The sequence below is a fragment of the Vigna angularis genome, chromosome 1, assembly GCF_016808095.1.
Source record: "Vigna angularis cultivar LongXiaoDou No.4 chromosome 1, ASM1680809v1, whole genome shotgun sequence".
Classification (NCBI taxonomy): Eukaryota; Viridiplantae; Streptophyta; class Magnoliopsida; order Fabales; family Fabaceae; genus Vigna; species Vigna angularis.
This window is the reverse complement of record NC_068970.1, coordinates 48,986,983-49,011,073: the sequence shown is the minus strand read 5'-3', so window position 1 is coordinate 49,011,073 and position 24,091 is coordinate 48,986,983. Positions and strand designations below refer to the sequence as shown.

Sequence of the window (24,091 nt, the reverse complement as noted above, 5' to 3'; positions counted from 1 at the left end):
TTAGAATGCCTTTTAGAATACAACTATAGTTTCAAATAAAACTTCAAAATGCGTAGTTGGGATGAAGTATTGGTTCCTCAGTTTTTTCAATTTCCAACTATTAACTATTAACCCTCAGTGTAAAAAAATCAAAATTAACATCTGTTTTAAAATAGGTATTATCAGTTTTTTTATTACCATAATCTATTTTCTCATCAAAAACTAAAAAATCCACAACGATAAAATCTTCAAGGGCCATATGTCTTGTAGTCTAATCACTAAAATGACCTGTAAGATGAGATCAGGTAAATAGCTAACGCAAACTACAGAAATCTGTCTTTAGATAGTACAAAATTCGTGTTCAGGTGGAATTTGGCACATCCACGATATGTGTACATAACAGCCTACAGTTTCTTTTTTGTAATGACAATTCTACATTTATCTTCTTTTTCTTTTCTTTTCTATTTTTTGCTCATAGCTATGTCATTTCCATATATCTACAATCCAAGCTCACAACCATAAAAAACATTGGAACAGGATCCAGATTATGAGCTAGAAAGATACATAGCAATTTGAGGACCCAAAAAAGTTACGATCATGCAACTATAACTGCAAAATGAGACCTTTCCAAGACCAACTCACTGCTACCAAATTATAATTTCAAATTACCTGTCAAATTTTGGGGTCGGAAAATTGATGGTTAAACCATGTAGGTCATGCCAACCTGCATCAAATGTGAATGGGGTACACTTAAATTTGTGATCCCCCTCCGGCAGTTCTTTCTCAGAAAAGAATAAAAATAATTTATAATTAGCTTCTTGATAAACCATGAGTCTTTCCTAGCCCTTATATCCCCATGACCAAGAAGGTAAACCACTCCAGATTCTTTAGCCTTGCGTATAAAAGATAATTCTCTCTCAAGACTCTGCTCAGCATCAAGCACTGGGGGCTTAGGAGATTCAGGGTTTGCATCCTCAGATGTGCTTGCTTCCAAATTGGGTATGGGTATGTTTGTATCAATAAAATCAGCCAGAAGAGGGACGCCAAGAGAATAAACACTCCCATTGGGAGCTATGAGAACCCTAGAACCAGAGTACTCATCCTCAGAATCAGAATCATCATCCCCATCACTCTCGAGTGACCTCTCCTGAGCTTCACGACGTATAAACTTCTCTAGGCTTTCCATCAACAGTTGCTCAAAAGTCTGGTGATTTTCTTTTCGAACATCTTTGTAACCATACCTGTTGAAAATGTAAAATGTTCTGATCCGGCTTATAGAATTGAGAAAAATGAAACTTTAATTAAAGTATATATTCCAGGAAAATATACAAAAAATATAGTAAAAAGTAATCCTGTTTATGACTATTGAAAAGTGGCTAAAGAGCAACCATTGATTAACTCAAATTAGCAACTTATCAATTGTCCTGAACTAAATACTTTACCAACAATCACATCATCGAGACTTTTCCTTGTATTATTGACTATTTTCCTTGAGATTTCAAGTAAAGCTATAGCACAATTCCAAAAGTAACATGTATGTAGGACTTCTTTTTCACAACCTATTTGGCTTTTTAAAAGATAACACTTTCACTGATCCAATACAGATGAAAAACGCACAAATATCCCAAAATGTAAAATATTTAGCTTATTTATTACCTGGCAATGCAGCGAAATATATGATAGCTTCTCTGACAAACTCGCCGAAAAAGAAACCTTTCACTTTGGGGAACCATAGGAACTGGAACATATTTAATACTCACTAATATAATCATAGAGTGTATAGCTGGAAGCGTGGTTAGAAAATGGCCAAAAATGCCTGGAATTCCTTTCACCAACTCATTATAGAGCAAACCGATTCCAGGAGCTCGTATTGTCCCAAGATTACAGCTTAATTCTCGCATCAAATCCATTGACAGTTTTTGCTTTACTTCAGTTTCATATTTGAGCTTGCTGCCATAATTCCATACAAACATTATAAAAAACATTAATACTGCAAAGACCAATATGATCCAACTTCCATCTGTTACACTCCACAAAACTGATGAAAAGAAAGTCAACTCCAATCCCAGGAAGACTACTGCAAAAATCAGCACTACAATGATGTGAATCTGCCATATAAGAAGCATAACAAGAGTTACTAAAATAGTGGTCATCATCATCACACCCAGCTCAGCAATGCCTGAAAGAAGACAAAGGAACAAGCTGAAAACAAATTTGTATTTTATATAATTTTATGTAGTATAGTAAAATAATAACAAAGGTAAATTCAGTGTATAAAAATCAACGAAAGATTAACTCCCTCCTTCCAGTAAGAATCAAATTATTATTGATGTATTCATTTTACAAATTTACAAGTAAGGTGAAAGCTTGTTCTGAAGTAGACTGCCACTTTCCAATGAAGGTTAGTTCGACCACTAGGACCAAACACCACATCTTTTTTGTTTGATTCCAAATCAGTTGGTGTGGGTAAAGCCCTTTTTGAAGCTTTTGACATGACCTAACCTTGAAAACCGGTAACCTGCCTGTTTGACCACATCCATTTGGAATAAAATGATAACCACCACCTCTTAAAAATGCTGTGAGTGCAAGATAATTATATCTATATTTATACAGAATGTCATTTTTTTCTGAAAATAAAGTCAGTACTTGTAAAACTGCACAAATAATGGTTTTATTTTATACGCTTTAAAGGTTTCTTAAAGAAAATTTGGTCAAGGCTCGACCTCCAGTTTTGTTATTCTTCCAAGTGTGATTATAAGAGAGAAACTCAATGTCTTTCCAATCAGTATCAATATGCATTGATCCCATAAAAAAAGTAACATGATTTAAAATTTGACATGTCATGTGAATACGCTGACAAAAATGACAAAATTATCTAGAAATAAAAATAGAGAAATTGAAACAAAATCATTACCATATGCATTTCCAATCTCATCAAGGCTGGATATAGTACAGACAAACACCAAAGAAACAGTCAAGAGAAACCAGTTTATGACAGGGATATAGATCTGTCCCATAAATTTCCGAGAGGTATGAACTATTTTAAGACGAGGGAAACAACCAAGTGCAGCAGACTGTTTTATACAAGAAAATGTGGCTGTTGTCATAGCCCGACTTGCAATTAATGCAGCAATGTTAGCAATGAGGAATGTTGGCCAGAATGCCCCACCTGCAGACACAAAATAGTCTTAGATGAAGGTTCTATAAAGTGCAAAGAAATGTCACTGGAAATGTTGATAAACACTAGTACAGAAACCAAGTAGACTAAACTTACTTGGAACAGAAGAATAGAAAGCATTGCCAGCATCAGCATGGTTTTCCATAAGGTATGCAGCTTGACCCAAATATCCCAACAGTAGGCACGGTAAAACAAGAAATACAAATGTAAGCTACAAAAAAACCACCATCGGTCTCATCAGATATTAGCTTATAAGATACAGAAAGTACAATAATGGAAACATAAGCTGTCAGTTATAACATAGTCAGCATTCATTACCTGAACTGACCGCACAGGGAAATAGCAAAGATCTGCAAACATTGCCTCCGAGCCTATAACAAGATCCAGTAACAATGTTAATCAACAGTTCAAAATAATATGTACCTTAGCAATTCCAAAATGCAAATTGCTTATTCACCACATTACAATAACAAGAGATTGGTTTCAAAAGGCAGGGATAATGTTGTAGATAGCATATTATTAGGATAAAAATAATCCCAATATTTCCACAATATTAGGAAAAAATATCTTCAAAATCTCCCTATTCATTTAAGCATATTTTTATTTCCTTTTTTTAAAGGATTTGATTATTACAAAAGCAGAGATGATGAGAATGTAATTGGTATGATTAATATTGTTGCAGATCCTCACCTCGCAATTGGTATGATCATTTAAGCTAGTAATATAGCCAAATTATAGTATATAGATGGGTGTAAACCTCACCTCGCAAGTCAGTTTTATATTTGAGTTAAGCTTAAATTTCACTTTTTTTAAAAAGGTATAAAAGTCATTCAAAGTCTTAACATAATCAAGTTTGTTAGACCTACCATATTACCTTCAATTAGGCTCCCCTCTAGTATCACACTCTAGATGTCTAGTCCTTAGTGTGGGGTGGTGTGCCGGAGATCCAACATTGACTAAAGATATGGTCTATTTATAATATATATATGTGTGTACATACACACACACACACATATATATATATATATGTATATATATAAGAAAAAACAAAAGAAAATTCAAATTCACATAAGACATCCTAAACCGACTAGAGATATGGTCGAATTAAAACATGTAAGTAGATGCAAACCTTACATTTCAAACCAATTTTCTGAAGTTCAGTTAGGGTTAAATTCCCCTTTCTTAAGAGTTATCAATAAAATAGACCTAGTGATGTTTTTCTAGATAAAATTTTGTTTCAGTAAGCATTTAGGATTCTAACAGTTCCAATGCATCTTAGTTTTCAGTTCATTCTATCATTGGAAGTCTTATCAAGTGAGGGGATAGACCTTTTACAGGTGTCGGACCCTTCCACTACCACATTTTCAATCGACATTCTAAACTGACCACCTTGAGTATAGCTTCCAAGTTCACTAAGCAAGTACTCCATATCTAAAATAAAGAAGTCTAAACCAAAGATACCACTTTTACATTTTAGAATTGTTGGAGATCTCATATCCACCAGTGGTATAGCTAAAATAAAATATAAAAGAGGGGCACAAATGTCACCTCACAAACCAATTTTGAGGGTTTGATTTAGGTTTAAACTCAAAGTCTAAGATAGTACCAAAATCTATCCTTCATTCATTGAAAGGGTCACTTACCACCATATTATACACACATCAAGGCTAATAGTGTGAGACCTGAGAGATGTATTGTTAGGATATAGGGTATTTGGGATATAAGGGTATAATAGGAAATGGGATTAGGATAGAAGGTAGAGGAATTGTATAAATAGATTGTTTGGATAGTTAGAAGGTAGTTTTTAAGTACATTGTTTGTTAACAGGCCATTGACCTGTGAAGAGGGTTATGCCTCTGGATCTTGTATACACACACTATTTTTTCTATTAATAATACACAATTCACCATATATTTCTCTCTGTTTTCTGGGTGTGAGAGATTGTGAGGGAGTTCTTGATTAGGTTCCCAGTTTAAGAACCTAACAATTGGTCCGACCTGCCGGATCGAGACGCCGCCAGAATCGGATGAGGGTGAAAGAAATTGCGGTTGATAGAATGACGGTGCAGACAAGGGAGCTGCAATCAGATTATGTAGCAATATGCCAAGATTATGTTGCAATACGCCAAGATTATACTACAATACGCCAAAATTTGCAAGAAATCATAAGGATGTTGGGTGGTCGAGGCCACAACCAGGACGACCAACATTGGGACCGACAAAAGGAAGAGGAAGGGGAGAGAGGGGATGAACGCCATGAAGTGCAACCCAGCGGGGAGAGGAGAGTATATTTACCTGTTTTCGAAGGGTTTGATGCAATGGGGTGGATTGCTAGGGCGGAGACAGTTTTTGAGACCCAGGGGGTGAAGGAGGAAGAAAAGGTGCGCCGGGCAGCCATTAGCATGGAGGGAAGCGTGGGTTACTGGTTCAGAGCCTGGAAGGAGAAAGCCAAGAATCGTTCTTGGAATGGTTTGAAGGAAGCCCTGGTGATACGGTTTGGAACCATCATTGAGCGTTTGGCGGCATCCAAACAAAAAGGGACGGTGGACGAGTCTGTACAAGACCTCAAGATTTTGGCGGGTCGCGGGTCAGAAGACGAGTCATTTGGGGGACGAATGCGAGGAGCCAGCCATAGTTTCATAGGCAAGGTCCTAGTAGAGGATCGGGGTTTACCCATGGAGGATACCCAACCGTACCAGATGAGCTTGGGGGATGAGCAGAGGAAGAAAACCAACACGGACCGAACGGTTGAAGTTAGCGGGAAGGAACCAAACGGTAGATCAAGTGTTGCCGAGCGGTCCGAGGTCGAGCGCAATATCCCAGGTGAGGTTGCCGAGCGGTCCGAGACAAAATTAGACCTGAAGCAGACGGAGTTGTCCACTCTCTCGACTGGAGGCCCTATTCATCCAAAAGCAATGAAGTTGCAATGTTCGATAGGGGACCGAACGGTATTGACCATTAAAAGACGAAACCGAACGGTGGTCCACATTATAGGAAGAAACCGAACGGTATCGGCCATTATAGAATGAAACCGAACGGTGTTGACCAATATAGGACGGAACCGAACGGTGTTGACCATTATTGGACGAAACCGAACGGTATTGACTAGGGTGTTCAATCAAAGAGGGAAGAAGGTATTCAGCAAGGGGGATCCAACACTAGCTAGAAGGTGGGTGGAGCCAGAAGCTTTGTTAAAAATAAAGGAAGTAGAACCGTGGACCTTGGTGTGGAATTCGGGGGTGATAAGAAGGAAAGAGGAAGAATGGAAGTCATTGGAGGAGAAATGGCCACCACCCAAGCCTCCAGACCTGAATTAGAGGGCATCATCCAGTGGGTTCCCTTCATATGGTAACAGGTTGATGAAGAGGAGCCATGAGATCGAGCTTTCCGGTTCCAACCTTGAGGACAAGATTGTTCTGAGGGGGGTGTAATGTTAGGATATAGGGTATTTGGGATATAAGGGTATAATGGGAAATGGGATTAGGATAGAAGGTAGAGGAATTGTATAAATAGATTGTTTGGATAGTTAGAAGGTAGTTTTTGAGTACATTGTTTGTTAACAGGCCATTGACTTGTGAAGAGGGTTATGCCTTTGGATCTTGTATACACACACTATTTTTTCTGTTAATAATACACAATTCACCATATATTTCTCTCTGTTTTCTGGGTGTGAGAGACTGTGAGGGAGTTCTTGATTAGGTTTCAAGTTTAGGAACCTATCATGTATTGAGAAAAATATGTGTTAACACTACACTTGGAGAGTTAGAGAAGCTGAAAAGTCTTATTTTTCACTTAGTAAATCTGATACAACTTACTATTGTATTTATAGGAGATAGTAGTTCTAAAAAGTAAAAGGACGGGAAGCCCCTAACAAAACCCTAACATAAATATTAATAATAATAAAGACATTATATTTCCACACTCTCCCTAAAGCTGGAGCATATAGATCATATGCAACAAGTTTGGAACATATAAATTCAATTCTAGGTCCCCTTAGAGATTTGGTCAGAATGTTTGCGAGTTGTTCATTAGAGTTGACAAACTCAGTAACAAGATCCTTTGACAACAACTTCTATCTAATAAAATGACAATCAATCTCTATGTGTTTGTTCTTTCATGAAACACTGGGTTGGAGGCAATGTGAAGGGTGGCTTGATTGCCACATCAGCTTATTTTCACAAAATTTCAACTCTTGAAGGAGTTGTCTAATCCACACAAGCTCACATGTAGTTAGAGCCATAGATCGATACTCAACTTCAGCACTAGATCGAGCAACAACACTTTATTTCTTACTTTTCCAGGATACAAGGTTCCCTCCAAGTAAAACACAATATCCAACTTCATCAGCTTATTTTCACAAAATTTCAACTCTTCAAGGAGTTGTCTAATCCACACAAGCTCACATGTAGTTAGAGCCATAGATCGATACTCAGCTTCAGCACTAGATCGAGCAACAACACTTTGTTTCTTACTTTTCCAAGATACAAGGTTCCCTCCAAGTAAAACACAATATCCTCTGGTAGATCTTCTGTCAATTGGACAACCAGCCCATTCTGCATCACAATATCCTTCAACTCAAGTGTTTCCCTTGCCCTCATACAACAATCTTTGTCTTGGGTTCCCTTTTACATATCTGAGAATGCGAATCACTACATTCCAATGATCATCAACATGTGGATTTTGCATAAATTAACTCAACTCCCACCGGATAAGAAAGATCAGGTCTTGCTATGGTAAGATAGATGAGTTTTCCAACTAGCCTTCTATATCTCTCTGGGTCTGAGAAAAGTTCACCTTGGTCTTTCATTAACTTTTGATTTGAGTCCATAGGACTATCAATGGGCTTGCAATTTGTCAGGCCTGTTTCCTCCAAAATATCAAGAGCATATTTTCTTTGTGAAATGATGACACCTTCCTTTGATTGTGCCACTTCAATACCAAGGAAATATTTTAGCCGACCCAGATCTTTGGTCTGAAAGTGGTTGAACAAATGATTCTTTAATTGAGCAATTCTAGTGACGTCATTTCCTGTAATGACAATATCATCAACATAAACCATAAGATAAACACATTTATTAGGAGAAGAGAGACCATAAAATACTGAATGATCCGCCTCACATCGTTTCAATCCAAAATTCTGCACAACCCGACTAAATTTACCATACCAAGCTCGAGGTGATTGCTTCAAGCCATAAAGGGAACGATGTAATTTACAAACTAACCCATACTCCCCCTGAGCAACAAACCTAGGAGGTTGCTCCATGTATATCTCTTCTTCTAGATCACCATGAAGAAAAGCATTTTTAATGTCCAACTGGTAAAGGGGCCATTGACGAATGGTAGCCATAGCAAGAAAAATACAAACAGTACTGGTTTTGGCCATAGGAGAAAAGGTATCACAATAGTCGAGGCCATAGACTTGAGTATACCCCTTAGCTACCAAACAAGTTTCGAGACGATCGATTGCACCAGTAGGACCAACCTTAATAGCATAAACCCATCTACAACCAACAGGCTTCTTACCAAGAGGAAGAGGAACAAGGTCCCAAGTGCCTGGATTTCATCAATGATTTGTCACTGTTAGATGTTAAGATGTGTGTCTTTGTTATTTGGGCTTAGTCTATTCTGTATTAAGGGCATTGGCCCATATCTTACAATATAAATAAACTACCCTATGTGTAGTCTAAACACACAAGGGATATTTTCTCCCAATCTTCTTTATTTCTCACAGTCACCATCCAGGATGACCAAGTGCATCATGAACATACTTAAGATTGAAACTGTAAAATAATTCTAGAGGGCTTAATTGATCCCTCTCACAATCTTCTATTTATAAGAATAAATTGATACACAAGTACATGATAAATAGGGTAACCCTTGACACACTATAATGATGATAAAATAGGATAAATATCCTAACACTCCCCCTCAAGCTGGAGCATACAAATTGTATGTACCAAGCTTGGAACAAATAAACTCAATCCGAGGACCCCTTAATGACTTGGTCAATACATCTGCGAGTTGATCGTTTGACCCAATAAACTCAGTACATATTTCTTTGGTCAACAACTTTTCACGAACAAAATGACAATCAATTTCTATATGTTTAGTCCTCTCGTGAAACACTGGATTTGATGCAATGTGGAGAGCAGCTTGATTGTCGCAATACATCTTCATAGTATGGATGTCACAAAATTTAACCTCTTGAAGGAATTGTTTCACCCATATAAGTTCACATGTTAGTGATGCCATTGCCCTATACTCGGCTTCCGCGGTTGATCGAGCTACTACATTCTGTTTCTTACTTTTCCATGAAATAATGTTTCCTCCCAGAAAAACACAATATCCTGTTGTAGACCGTCTATCAATAGGTGAACCTGCCCAATCTGCATCACAATACCCAGAGACATGAATGCTTCCTTTATCTTCATATAACAATCCTTGCCCGGGAGCCTTCTTTACATACCTTAGAATGCGAATGAGAGCATTCCAATGGTCAATACATGGAGCCTGCATGAACTGACTAACCACTCCAACTGCAAAGGATAGATCTGGCCTTGTAATAGTGAGATAAATCAGTTTGCCAACCAGCCTCCTATACCTCTCTGGATCGGAGAATAATTCACCTTCTTCTGTCCTTAATTTCTGGTTTGGGTCCATGGGACTGTCTACCGGTCTACAATCAATCATGCCTGTTTCTTGTAATATATCAAGAGCATACTTCCTTTGGGAGATTACAACTCCATCTTTTGATTGCGCTACTTCAATGCCTAAGAAATATTTGAGACTTCCAAGATCCTTGGTTTGAAAATGTCTACACAAGTACTCTTTTAGTTGAGATATTCCAACAGCATCATTTCCTGTAATGACAATATCATCAACATATACTATTAAGTAAACACATTTCCCGAGAGAAGAATGACAATAAAAAACTGAATGGTCTGCTTCACTGCGTTTTAGCCCAAATTTTTGAACAATGGAGCTAAACTTTCCAAACCAAGCACGTGGGGATTGCTTGAGGCCATATAGAGATCGATGCAATTTGCATACTATACCAGACTCCCCCTGAGCAACAAACCCTGGAGGTTGCTCCATATAAACTTCTTCCTCAAGATCACCATGTAGGAAGGCATTCTTGATATCCAATTGATGAAGTGACCAGTGACGAATGGCTGCCATGGCAAAGAAGAGACGAATAGTAGTCATCTTGGCTACAGGAGAGAAAGTGTCACAATAATCAAGACCATAAACCTGAGTGTAACCTTTTGCAACAAGCCGAGCTTTGAGCCGATCAATTTCACCATCAGGGCCAACTTTAACTGCATACACCCATCGACAACCAACCGCCTTTTTTCCTGGGGGAAGGGGCACCAGCTCCCAAGTATTACTGTGGTCAAGAGCTTGCATTTCTGCAATCATAGCTTGTCGCCATCCAGGATGATCAAGTGCTTCTTTCACATTCTTGGGTATAACAACAGAGGACACTGAGGATAAAAGAGAAAAATAGGAGGGCGACAATCGATGATAGCTTAGAAAATTATAAATGGGATGAGGGTTCCGAGTGGAACGAGTACCTTTTCTGAGGGCAATAGGCCATGCTGAATCATTTACACCAGGAGGCGTGGGAGGAGGTGACGAGGGAGAAGAATCTGAAGTAGGAGATTCACCATTGTCTTGGGGAGGTGGACTATCCATTGGGGCCCTGTGTGGGATGATCTCAGTATGTGGAGAAACAGGTGTAGAAGGATTGTGATCATGACTGGGAATGACAGAGACAGTGGAGCTATTTGACTCAGCCATTGGAATAGGAAGGACCTGCTGGAGGATAGAAACATCCTGAACAGATGGAGAGAAGTAAGGAGTCTGTTCAAAGAATGTGACATTGGCAGACATGTAATACTTCTTAGTTTCAGGAGAGTAACACCGATATCCTTTTTGAAGTCGAGAATAGCCTAAGAAGACACATTTGAGAGCGCGAGCGGAGAGTTTGTCTAGACCTGGAGACATGTCATGAACAAAACATACACAGCCAAACACTCGGGGAGATGTATGAAAGAGAGGATCATTAGGAAACAAAATGGAGAAAGGGACTTTATTATCAAGAGAGGAGGAGGGCATCCTATTAATAAGATAACATGCAGTTAAGATGGCATCCCCCCAGTGATGGACAGGAATATGGGCACCAAGCAAAAGGGTACGAGCAGTTTCAACCAAGTGTCTATTTTTTCGTTCTGCTATACCATTTTGCTGTGGTGTATGAGGACAAGTAGACTGATGTAAGATACCATGGGAACTCAAGATGGCAGAAAAGGAGGATGAGAAATACTCTTTTGCATTATCACTTCTTAATATTTTGATTACTTGACCAAATTGATTCTTGATTTCATTCAAAAAGGATGTAAAGATAGCTAACAATTCAGAACGATTTTTCATAAGATAAACCCAAGTACATCTTGAATATTCATCAATAAAGGTAACAAAATATCTAAAACCAAAGGAGGAGATACGACTAGGTCCCCATATATCAGAATGGATGATGGAAAAACTAGAATTACATATTGATTGAGACCTTTTAGGAAAGGAAGATCTAACATGTTTTCCTAATTGACATGACTCACATTCTAAGGTTTGGAGACCACTAAGTTCAGGACACATCTTTTTTAATTTGGACAAATGAGGATGGCCAAGTCGATCATGTAGCACTTTAGGATTAGGAGCAGCAACACAAGACACCCTTGGACGAGATCCAAAATGGTATAATCCGCCAGCTTCATATCCTTCTCCAATCTGTCTCCCCGAACCACGCTCCTGTATAACAAAAGATTTATGATCAAAGGTTATTGAACAATTTAACATTTTAGTCAACTGGCTTAAGGAAATTAAATTAAAAGGACAATTAGGGACAAAAAGGACTGAGTTGAGATTGAGGGAGGGAGACAAAGAAACATGACCGACTCCTTTGGAAGAAGTTTTAGATCCATTTGCAAGGGTTATGAAATGAGGTTTTTCTCGAAAGGAAATAGATGAGAACAAAGAGGTATTACCAGAAATGTGATCAGAAGCACCTGAATCAATTACCCATGAATTTTGACATTCCATAGATTGAGAAACGCAAGCTGTTGATGTATTGGGAGATTGAGATGGTTGTGCCAAGCTGTTAGACTTTAACCTTAAATACTCTTGATATTCATCCTCAGAAAACATAGAAGTGGAGGTTTCAGTTTTCGAAGTGGAAGTTTCAGTCTTCGAAATATTGGCGGTTTTGGAAGGGAAACCATGTAAGGAGTAGCAATTCTCTTGAGTATGACCCATCCTTTTACAATATGTGCATTGAGTACCTCCCCGACCTCCTCGTCCTCCTCCTCTAGTGCCACGTCCTCCTCTTCCTCGTGTGGCAACCATGACAGATGGTTCCACTAGTTCATGCGCTTCTTGAGTTTGAGATACCGGGACACGCAGAAGGCGAGTGGTCAATGTTTCCATAGAGGGGACCTCATGACTAGTTAGAAGTTGATCTCTGAGATGATCAAAATCGGGATGTAGGGCACGAAGGATCAACACCATGTAGAATTTGTCTAGTTTCTTTTTTATATCCTCTAATGGATCTACTTCCAAAAACATCCTAAGTTCTTCGACAGCAGATTGGGCTTCAGCCATGAAGGACACCATATCATGGTCTGCCATTTTAAGAGATGCAAGTTTATTCGTAGTGTCATAGAGACGTTGAATATCGTTGGCATAAATGCTTTGGGCTTTCTTCCAAAAGGAGTGACAAGTTTTGAAAGCCCTCAAAGATACAAAAAGTTTGGGTTCCACTGATTGCCATAACAGGGCACACAACTGGAAATCTGCTTGTTTCCACTGATCAACTTTTTCAGTAGGCACATGGCTTCCATCTCGCTCAAGGTGGTCATAATGCCCTTGGCCAAGGAACCACATTTCAACGGCAGCAGACCATGATAGATAATTTTTTCCATTTAGCTTCTCGGAGGTAATTGATGGACTTCCAGAGAAGGAAAGAGTATTGCCAGACGCCATTTCTGAAGAAGACGAATAGTACTAACGAAAAACAAGAAAACCCTAAGGGTTTAGACGAAGGAGACTGTGACAGTGATGGACGACGGTGGCCGGCAACGGCGGGCGGTGGCCGGCGACGGTGGCCGGACGGTGGCCGGAGACGGACGACGGTGGCCGACGGTTGACGGTGGCCGGCGGCGGGCAGGAGCGGGCAGCGGCGGGCGACAAAGAACTGTGGCGCCGGACAGATATATATTACGAGACAGAAACCAGAGCGGGATCGACCCGCTCTGATACCAACTTAAGATTGAAACTGTAAAATAATTCTAGAGGGCTTAATTGATCCCTCTCACAATCTTCTATTTATAAGAATAAATTGATACACAAGTACATGATAAATAGGGTAACCCTTGACACACTATAATGATGATAAAATAGGATAAATATCCTAACAAACATTATTAGGAACCTTTTTGGAAGATAAGGAGGAAACAAAAGAGAAATATGGAGGAGACAAAGGATGATAACTCAAAAAATTATAAACAGGATAAGGATTATGAGTAGAGCGAATACCTTTCCGAAGGGCAATAGGCTAATTATTATCTAAGTCAAGAGAGGGTGAGGAGGATGAATGATCCATGGTTTGGGAATCTGATGGAGGAGGATCTGAGTCTCGAGGATCTTCGGTGTTCTGAGTTTGAGATTGTGTTCGACGCTGATATGTGAGAAGAGGTGGAGGAACAATGTCATTTGCATTTTGAGTTTGAGGTAAAGAAGCAGGATTAACCAAGGAGGGATCACATGATGGTAGAGGAAACATTTGTTGAACAAATCAACGGTCCTCCATGGAGGACAAGAAAAAAAGGTGTATCCTCAAAGAATGTGACATCAGCAGACATATAATACCTCTTGGTTGAGGGAAAATAACATTTATACCCTTTCTGAAGACGAGAGTATCCCAAAAAGACACACTTAATAGCTTTTGCAGAGCGTTTATCAAGACCTGGAGAAACATTATGAACAAAACAAGTACATCCAAATATACAAGGAGACATGGTATAGAGGGTCATTTGGAAAAATGACAGAGTGAGGGACTTTATGAAGAAGGCATCCTATTGATCAGAAAACAGGCAGTGAGGACTGCATCACCCTAATGATGAACAGGAACATTGGTATTCAACATCAGGGAGCGTGCAGTTTCAATGAGATGTCTATTCTTTCTCTTTGCAATGCCATTTTGTTGTGAAGTGTGTGAACATGTTGACTGGTGTAAAATTCCTTGGGAAGATAGGAATGAAGAAAATGCTACAGAAAAATATTCCTTAGCATTATCACTTCTGAGGATTTTAATTGTCTTTCCAAATTGGTTCTTAATTTCATTAAAAAAGGACACAAATATTGCAAAAGTTCATATCTCTTTTTCATTAATTAAACCCAAGTACATCGAGAGAATTCATCAATGAAGGTTACAAAATAATTAAAATCAAAAGAAGTAACACGACTTGGTCCCCAAATATTAGAGGAATTAATTCCAATAGAAGAGCCCATTTTAAAACTGTAAGAAGAAATGGGACTCAGGGTTTCAAATAACGTGAGGGAGGAAACCCTAGGTATGAGCCCAAGCCAACGAAACGGAGAACAAGAACCAAAACACACTACGGCGACGCGGACAACAGAGCGAACTGCAGACAGCGGAGCAAACTGCAGACAGCGGAGCAAACTGCGTACAGCGGACAAACTGCGACAGCGGAGCGAACTGTCTGCGGACAGCGGAGCAAACTACGGACAGCAGAGCAACGGCAGAAATGACAGAGAAATGACAAAGAGACGACGGCTTCGATGATGATAGACGAGGAAGACAAAGAGGTTCGACTCTTGATACCAACTTGAAGAGTTAGAGAAGCTGAAAAGTCTTATTTTTCACTTAGTAAATCTGATACAACTTACTATTGTATTTACAGGAGACAGTAGTTCTAAAAAGTAAAAGGGCGGGAAGCCCCTAACAAAACCCTAACATAAATATTAATTATAATAAAGACATTATATTTCAACAACTACAAAACAAAATGAGTTGCAGAAAGGAAGAATCATCATCTCCTAAAAGTAGCTAGAGCTTTGTTTTTCCAAATGCCTTTTCTCAAAACATACCAGGCAGAAGTTGTATTAACTGCCACATGTCTCATTAACATCTCATTAACAGGTTCCCAAGTTGTGTCTTAAATGGCATCAATGCTATTAAGTGTATATTATCTTTTGTTTACTCTTCTCCCCTAGTGTCAACCTTGTTATTGGTCTTTGGTTGTGTTGTTTTCCTTCACTCTCATAATCATAATTGCAATAAATTGGATCTTATAGCTCTTAAATATGTTTTCATAAAGAGCACAAATGTTATCAACCTCAGAGTCATCATGTCTCTATCTCAATGGATGTCACTTATCATGAAACAAAATCCTTTTTATATGTCCTTCGCTTGAGGGAGGAAGCTCTTGAAGCAAAGGATCTCTACTTCTTGTCATTAGATTTAAGTGATAGAGCTACCACGAGTAGGATAGAATCACTTGATAGTAAAGAAGAACTCAAATTCTATGGGAAAAATATCAAAGCCGACCCACTTTTTCTCTAAAGCAAGAAGAGTTGTCTCCCTTAGAGGTGTGGAACCTTAAAGGTAACCGTGAAGAGGTAAATGTTACTAAGGATTTACCCATTGAGTTGAGAAAGAGAATAAGATCATGTCTTAAATATCCTATTTCTCATTATATATGCACTCACAATCTCTCTAATAGACATTGAAGTTCTATTGTTGCCATTGATGCCACAAAGCCTACCTTGATCTAAAAAACTCAATGAAAAATGAGCACTTGACTCAAGCCATGGGAGAGGAGATGGAGGCATTGGAAAGAGACTCGACATGGGAGATTGTTGAGAAACCAAAAGACAAAAAGGTTGTGGGGTGCAAATAGATATTTACAATAAAACATAAGGTGGATGGGGGAGTAAAGAGGTATAAAACTAGATTGGTTGCAAAGGAGTATACTCAAACTTATGAAATTGACTATGAGGAGACTTTTTCACCCATGCCAAAAATGAATATAGTTTGAGTTGTTCTTTCTTTGGCAACTCATTTTGGATGGACTTGTACATGTTGGATGTGAAATATGTCTTTCTTCATAAAGCTTAGAAAAACTGTACCTGGAAATTCCACCTTGATTTGATACTCATAGTGAAAGGGATTAGGTTTGCCTCCTAAAGAGGGCCTTACATATGGTCTTAAACAATCTCCAACAGTATAGTTTAGGAGATTTACAAAAATAATGGTGTTGGAAGTCCCACATCAACTAGAGATAAGGTCAATTTATAATATATAAGTGGATGCAAACCTCACCATACAAGTTGGTTTTGTGGGGTTGAGTTAGGCTTAAAGTCCACTTCTTAACATGGTATCAAAGTCAGGTTAGAGTCTATCCTAGCAAGATTTGTGTTGTTGGCAATATTGTTTCACCCGCTATCAGACCACCCATTAATGTCTAGTCCCACATTTGAGATGTATATACCTCGGCGTGAGGGGATTGTGTTGGAAGTCCCACATCAACTAGAGATAAAGTCAATTTGTAGTATATAAGTGGATGCAAACCTCACTTTACAAACCGGTTTTGTACGGTTGAGTTAGGCTTAAAGTCTACTTCTTAACAAATGGTTTCCTTAAGATATAAGCAAAGTCAAGGAGATCATACTTTATTTGTAAAGCACATCATTACATGATTATTGCAAGAGATGATGAAATAAATAAATTAGGTTTAAAGGAAAAATTCACATGCCAATTTGATATGAAAGACCTAGAAACACTCAAGTATTTCCTTGAAATAGAGGTTGCTTATTCTAAAAAGGCTAGCCATCTAGAGAAGCAATAAGCAAGATAGAGTATCTTGTTCAAGTGCAAAAGCTGAATTGTAAACCCCTACTCAAGGTGTGTGTGAAGGACTTTAGATGAAGATCATATTAGATTACCTTAAAATAAAAGTTGTCATCCATGTGCAATTGTACTGTGATCATAAGTCACCCGAAAGCATTGCTCATAATTTCACGATAGGACCAAATATATTAAAATTGATCGAGAAAATGTGGTCACAACCAATGTGCCTAACGAAAGTTAGGAATGATCAATATTCATTTACTAACATGAAGGGAAGTGTTATAAATAAGGGATTATAGGAATAAAAATATCATAATATCTCTATAGTTATTAATAAAATATCCCTTGAATCTACACATTCATTTTAGCTGATTTTATTTCCTCTTTTAAAAGGGATCAATATTCATTTACTAACTTGATGGGAAGTGTTATAAATAAGGGATTATAGGAATAAAAATATCATAATATCTCTATAGTTATCAATAAAATATCCCTTGAATCCACACATTCATTTTAGCTGATTTTATTTCCTCTTTTAAAAGAGTGTGATTGTTACAAATACAGGGGTTGAGAATGTAATAGTTATACTTGTAATAAATAAAATATTTATTTTCTCTGTTTTTTTGTCAAGTCCTGTCATAAAATAATTACCCAACTGATGACTATTTGTACAAGTAACAATTGCAGATCAGACTTCTTGATGATGTATTGAGTTCATCAAATATGAACATTTGACGTATTTAATTTTGGTCTTCCTAGACGTATACCCTCACAAGAAATGAACCAACCAAAGTCAAACAGTGCTTGAGTATAATGAATCCATTCCCAACTTCTTGGATTTAAACAAAGCTTTTTTGAATTTGTCCATTACTAATCTATTCACCCTATCAAAATAAATTCGTTACCAATTAGTCAAGCAGTTAAATATAATAATTTTATCCCACACCACAGCTAGGAAGATCTAATACTTCAATGAACCTCACATTCTAATAAAAGTCATTAGGCATGTTGTTCCATCAAGACAGATAGCGAGCATAAACTTAAGGCCTACTTGTTTTACATCAATAATCAATTTCCCACACTGTGCCCATGTCCCAATGTTAAATTTGTGGTCAAGATGAATATTGGCACACATACCAATTACATTCAACTGACCTAAATCACTTCTATCCAAATCAACTATACTCAACTTTAGAACAAATGAGTACTAGGAGATTAGCCATTCAATATCATGCAAACAATTGGTTTATAAATACAGAAAAACAAACACACGGATTGAATTGAATCCACAAATATACATGAGAAGCAGAACATATATTACTGAATACACCATATCCATTATCCTACATATATGTGCTTACCAGTTGCACACAGAATACAGCCCCCAAGAGAATACCATGCTTTAGTTGAATTCCTTGCAAAGAAATAATATATGTGAATAGGATTAAATGCCCTCAAGACACTGCTGTCATATTTAACAAGGTTATATATACCAATGCCCGCCAGAGAACAAAACCATATAAACAAAGCAGGCCCTACAACAAGCCCCACTTTACTTGTTCCATATTTCTGTACACTGAACAAAACGATAAGGCAGGCAACAGAAATCATCACCACTTCATCTGCATAATAGAGGAAAAAGAAGAAAAGATTAATTCAACTTCAAATTATGCTAAAATAACAATATTTAGCCAAATTCATCTACAGTCTCTACCAGGATTACCTAAACTCTAAGAACCTCATCCCATACCATTACACTTTGGTTGGAATAACATGCAGAGCAAAAGAATTCTACAAATACATGACTCAATCTGTTCAATGCTAGGACCAAAGCATAGTTCAGACAATATTATAAACAAAAAGGCAGCCACAAACACTATGTTTTATAGGAAAAGCTCCAAAAATTTATTCCATAGAAGAAGGACAGAAATCAAAGTTCTCCAGTTGTGTTTGTGCATAACAACCTAAAATGCAAGTGTTAATTAATAACTATTGAATATAAATTTGTTAATAGGTTAGCGTGATACCTTGTTTAATTGCATCTACCCCAACCTTCAAACCATTAACAGATGATAGTACTGCAGAATGAAAAAGATATAAAGAAAGAATTAATATGAAGAAATAAAGAAAAGAAGTGGATACTGAAGAACAACAGTGACCAGGTACAAAAGCAACAGGATGTCATTACATTACAAGTATGACATTGGCTTCAGTCAAACACAATATGAAAAAATATAATTGTAAAAGAAGTTATAGAAGATATGACGCAACAGCATTAAGCAACCTGACATTGCCGGCGTAACCACCCCATTAGCTATCACCATGGAAATACCAGCAAGAACTAATAATAGTAGAATCTTCTTAAGAGTCAGCGAATTCTCTAATCTTTCCTTGATTTTTAAAGACCTTTCAAGCTCGGGAGATGGCACCTTCAGTCTAAAGCCCGATATTCGGGCATCCGATCGCAACTGATTGGGAAGAAGACTCACCTTGGCATTTCGACAAATCAACGAGTATAATGCAAACGTACCACCTGCGGTGGTTATAAATAAGCATAAACTTGAGTGCAGAACCCCGTGTGAAAAAGAGAAAGAACAGAAAACAATACCGAATATTTCTCATTAAAACACCCAAGTTAACATACCTTCCCCATCATCATTGGCCCAAAGAACAACAAGCACATACTTCAGTAAAGGAATCAAAATTAAAGTGTACAAAACAAGTGATAAAGCTCCAAGAATATCTTCATTTCCATTAATAGGAGCCTTCCTGAACATAACACTGAACGTATACAAAGGACTCGTTCCAACATCACCAAAAACAACACCGAGAGTTTGAAAAGCCAACAGAATCCCCTTCCCCACACTAACATCCTGCAACAACACACAAATCAACCACGACAAGCAATAAGAGAATGCAAACAACACAACACAATGCGCATCACCAATACATCACAATTGAACACTTCATAAGCGGGAAATCAAGCTCGGAATCACCTCGTAGTCGTTTCTCTGAGCGCCGGGAACCTCGAGAGCTTCGACATCAAATGAATCGATTCGCGGACCGGTGCGAACGAGTCTATGCTCGCCATTGTCCTCATCCTCAGAATCAAACATAGGCTGGTGGCGTAAATCTGCGGCGTCGAACTCCTCGATCTCGGAGGGATACTCATCCTCCTGGAAAACCCACCGTGATTCGTATGATTCGGGATCGCCCTCGCCACCCAGGGAATGAAGACTCCTGGTTTTAGGGTTCGCCATGGGAAATTGAAATGGTAGTGATGATTACTGATTACTGATTGAGGTGAATTGGAACAAAATCCGGTGCTTAGTCGTAACTGAAATTCTGTATTTGGGATACTGAATCAACAACCGCAACATGAGGTGGCTGTGCACTGTCTTCGTCTCTCTGTGTATCAGTGTGGATGGAGCAATGCACGAATTGAAAATTTTCGTGTCAAGAATTTCATCTATCTCTATTGATTGTGAATCTTTTGGAAGTGCTGTGTAGAATAATCAGTTAAAGGAATAGGTGACCTTTTTTGGTTAAATAAGGAGAGAGGTAGGTGATAGTTGTTTCCCACTTTTCCGAAGAATACGGAAGGGAAAAGAAGTAATAGTTTTTTACAGTGTGGTGTTCATTATTAATATCCAATCAATCCATAGTAGTCCTAGCATCTAATCCAAATTAATTAAGTTTATATTACTTTACATCAATTTGTTTTTAGTTTTAAATTAAAATGGAATCATGATCAGAAAGATATATAAGTCATTACTACGATTTTAGAACTTAATTATAAAGTTAAAGTATTTATTTAATTTAAGATTATTATATTTATATTTTAGAATTCAAAGTCATCTTTTGCCTTATGTGTTTTTTTTTCATCTGTTTGATTTTATTACAAGTAATTTTATTATAATTTAAATAAATTATACAAGAGAATTTCAACATGTAAAAAATAATTTTAAGTCATACTGTATCAGTTGGTTATCTTAGAATTAGTATTTTATACAATCCTATAGTTTAAGATTGCACTATAATAATACTATTTTTTCTAAACAGTAATTAAGGAAAAGTCATTGTTTTTTAATATAAATTATGGCCAATTAACACATTTTTAATCTAAAAATCATGGTATCTTTAATTGGTAGAAAATATAATCAAACAAAATATTTATACCACTTATTTTAATATTTTATTAAATTATTTATATTGACACTGATAACATTGATTTGGTATAAGTACTTATAATCTTATTTAAGAGGTTCTAAGTAATTAATATAGTTTAAATAAATTAGTAATTACATATGCAGTGCACTATATGTGCAGTAAGTTCAAATTAAATTACTAGTTTAATATTGTTTACTGAGACATTTATTGTTTGTTTGTATTCTCAATAAAATGAGAAATAAATAATAGGGTTCTTTTAAAATGAGATAAAATTGAAAGTAAAAAATGTAAAACTTAGAAGATTGATAAAAGAATAAATTGGTGGCACCTTTATTTTTGTGACTCGAATGTTTTTTTAGGAGTAATAGTGGTAAGAAATTTTGAAAGTCGGGTTCAACCTTAAATCCTAAATGTTAAAATGAGAATAAAATTGAAAGTAAAAAAAATGTAAAACTTAAAAGATTGATAAAAAAACATTTGTGGCACATTTGATCTTGTGACTTATGGTTTTATTTTTAATAGTAGTAATGTTTTTGTTTCTCTAAATTTTGAATCTCTCTTTTCTTCTGTTTTTTAAACTCTAATTTAGAAATTTAAAAAATTAACTATATTATTTTTCGTATCTAAACGAGTTTAAAGGTGAACATTTAAAGGTCAACGTTTTTTTAAAAGTAAAAGACAATAAAACATAAGGAATAAAATTAAAATATATTAAGAGAGAAAATTGGTATGATAGGGTAAAACTTTGGTCAAAGGAAGATCACGAAGGGTAGGTCTAAGTGACTAAAGATATTGTTAACGTCAGCTTAGACTTAACTCATATATGGTTACATTTTTTTTCTTTATATATATATATATATATATATATATATATATATATATTATTTATCTCATTATTTAACAATGTGTAAGTTTAATTTATTTAAATACCAATATTTATTCATTCAAATAAGAGTTTTTTCATATTGTAAGTTAATTCCTTCAGTTAAAATTGACTCTAATAATAATAGAAGTAGATTACTGTATAAATATATATAAAAGAAATGAGTTTCGAACTAGCACAAAATCATTATCAACATAAAAGTAGGGTTAGTAATGTTGATTATCTCAACCCATTTTTGGTATGTCTCACATTTATCTCATAAAGAATAAGTTAGACGGTTTCATTTTATATAAAAATACATTTATATAAAAGTACAAACTAACTTTTTTTTTACTCATTTTGCATAATATTTGATCATAGGTCAATTCATATAAAGAATTCTTAGTTTTGTAATTTTTTTTCTTTAGTTATATAATGTAAAATATTAAAAAAATATTAAAGTTCAAGGTTTTAATAACCTTATTTTTATACAATTAAATTACTAAAAATAATAAATCCTATAAGTTTATTTTATTAAAATAAGTAATATTCAAAAATTTATAATTTCTAGTTTTTAAGTATAAGTCTGTTAGAAATTTCATAGTAGATGTATATTATTGTGAAAATAAAAAAAAACAAATAGTACATAAAATGAAAACCAAAATTAAATATTTTCTATACATAAATGATACACAAAGCAATGAAATCACAAAAAATAAAGAAAAGAAAAACTAGCATATACCAAAATTTTTAACATGTAAAAAAGGAAAAATCTACAGGACAAAAGAAAATATTTTCTTCATCAACAAGGTGGATAATAGCACAAGAAAACTTCAACGGGTACTTAACCAAACTACATGGAGAACCCCAATATAATAAAACATTTTTTCCAAACTAACTTTTTCGAATTGACTTCCACAAGATACATTGGTTGCTCTATTCTTCTTGTTAAAATGGAATACAGGAATATGTATTACTTAAGGTCTTAAACACCTCTACACTTACATTTATAGAAAACAAAGTAACTAACCACACTCATTTCCAACTCACTCTTAGTTGGAACACACTTGAACACAACTCATACACACATAACTCATACACAATAACCAATAATTCTAACACTCCCCCTCAGGCTGGAGCATACAAATTGTATGAACCAAGCTTTGAATAATTGAACTCAGTTTTGAACTCGATGATTTGTCTTTAAGAGTGTGAGGCAAACAGAGATGGGTTATCACATGTCAATGAACTAATAGCAGCTTGTGAAACTTCAACTTCAAAAGTGGATGAAGGAGAGCAACGGTGAACAATGACAAACTGCAAGGACTGAATCCCCATGAATGATGGATGAGTGACGGGATCTGCAGTGGTTGAAAGCTATAAAACTGCAGGGACTACACTGAATCCCCATCAATGATGGATGGGTGATGGGATCAACAGTAGTAAAAGCTACAAAACTGTAGGGACTACACCCATGGTGGACTGACATTTCCTTTGCAGTGTTGTCTTGGAACAATACTCTCCCTCAATGTGAACGGCATGGCGGAAACAATGAAATTGTTGACTGAGATTGGAAGTATCACAGTTGTTGGTCCGAAGATCAAAAAGATTTGCAATCTTAAGAAATTGACAAAGCGGCAAATATAGTGAGAAAAAGGCAAGAACAGCAACACAGAGGCGAAACCCCCTACAGTAGAGCTGGAGGATGACGAAAGCGGAAAAAGGTAGGATTAGGCGCTGGTCCATCAACGGCGGAGACGAAGATAGCAGCAATGGCTGCTCTAGAGGGTCTGAACAGAGAGAGGGAGTTCTATAGAGGTAGTGTCTCCATGTCTTTAATGCAAATACTACTGCTGCAAGTTCTATGTCATGCGTTGGGTAGTTCTTCTCATGCGCCTTTAGCTGCCTAGATGCATAAGCTACAGGTCTCCTTCCTTGCATTAGGACGCACCCCAAACCTTGATATGACGCATCAC

The 24,091-nt window shown here is 36.7% G+C and overlaps 1 protein-coding gene across 1 annotated transcript; it reads right to left on the bottom strand.

The window, feature by feature from the left end:
• Window positions 1–289: 289 nt before the first annotated feature.
• On the bottom strand, window positions 290–20,665 carry LOC108342395 (potassium transporter 7). The gene is made up of 10 exons (XM_017580171.2): window positions 20,080–20,665; window positions 19,728–19,956; window positions 19,368–19,616; window positions 19,111–19,161; window positions 18,445–18,705; window positions 3,476–3,528; window positions 3,254–3,368; window positions 2,894–3,148; window positions 1,636–2,158; window positions 290–1,220 (listed from the first exon to the last, which is right to left on the bottom strand). Exons 1-10 carry the CDS (start codon window positions 20,341–20,343, stop codon window positions 680–682), a joined length of 2,541 nt encoding a protein of 846 aa, XP_017435660.1. The 5' UTR covers window positions 20,344–20,665; the 3' UTR covers window positions 290–679.
• Window positions 20,666–24,091: the final 3,426 nt, after the last annotated feature.

Coding starts and splice junctions, on each gene's coding strand:
- LOC108342395 (XM_017580171.2), bottom strand. CDS start 20,343: ATGGCGAACCCTAAAACCAGGAGTCTTCATTCCCTGGGTGGCGAGGGC. Junction 19,162..19,367: donor GGTTACGCCGGCAATGTCAG/GTTGCTTAATGC, acceptor TTCATTCTGCAG/TACTATCATCTGTTAATGGT. Junction 18,706..19,110: donor GGTAGATGCAATTAAACAAG/GTATCACGCTAA, acceptor TCTATTATGCAG/ATGAAGTGGTGATGATTTCT.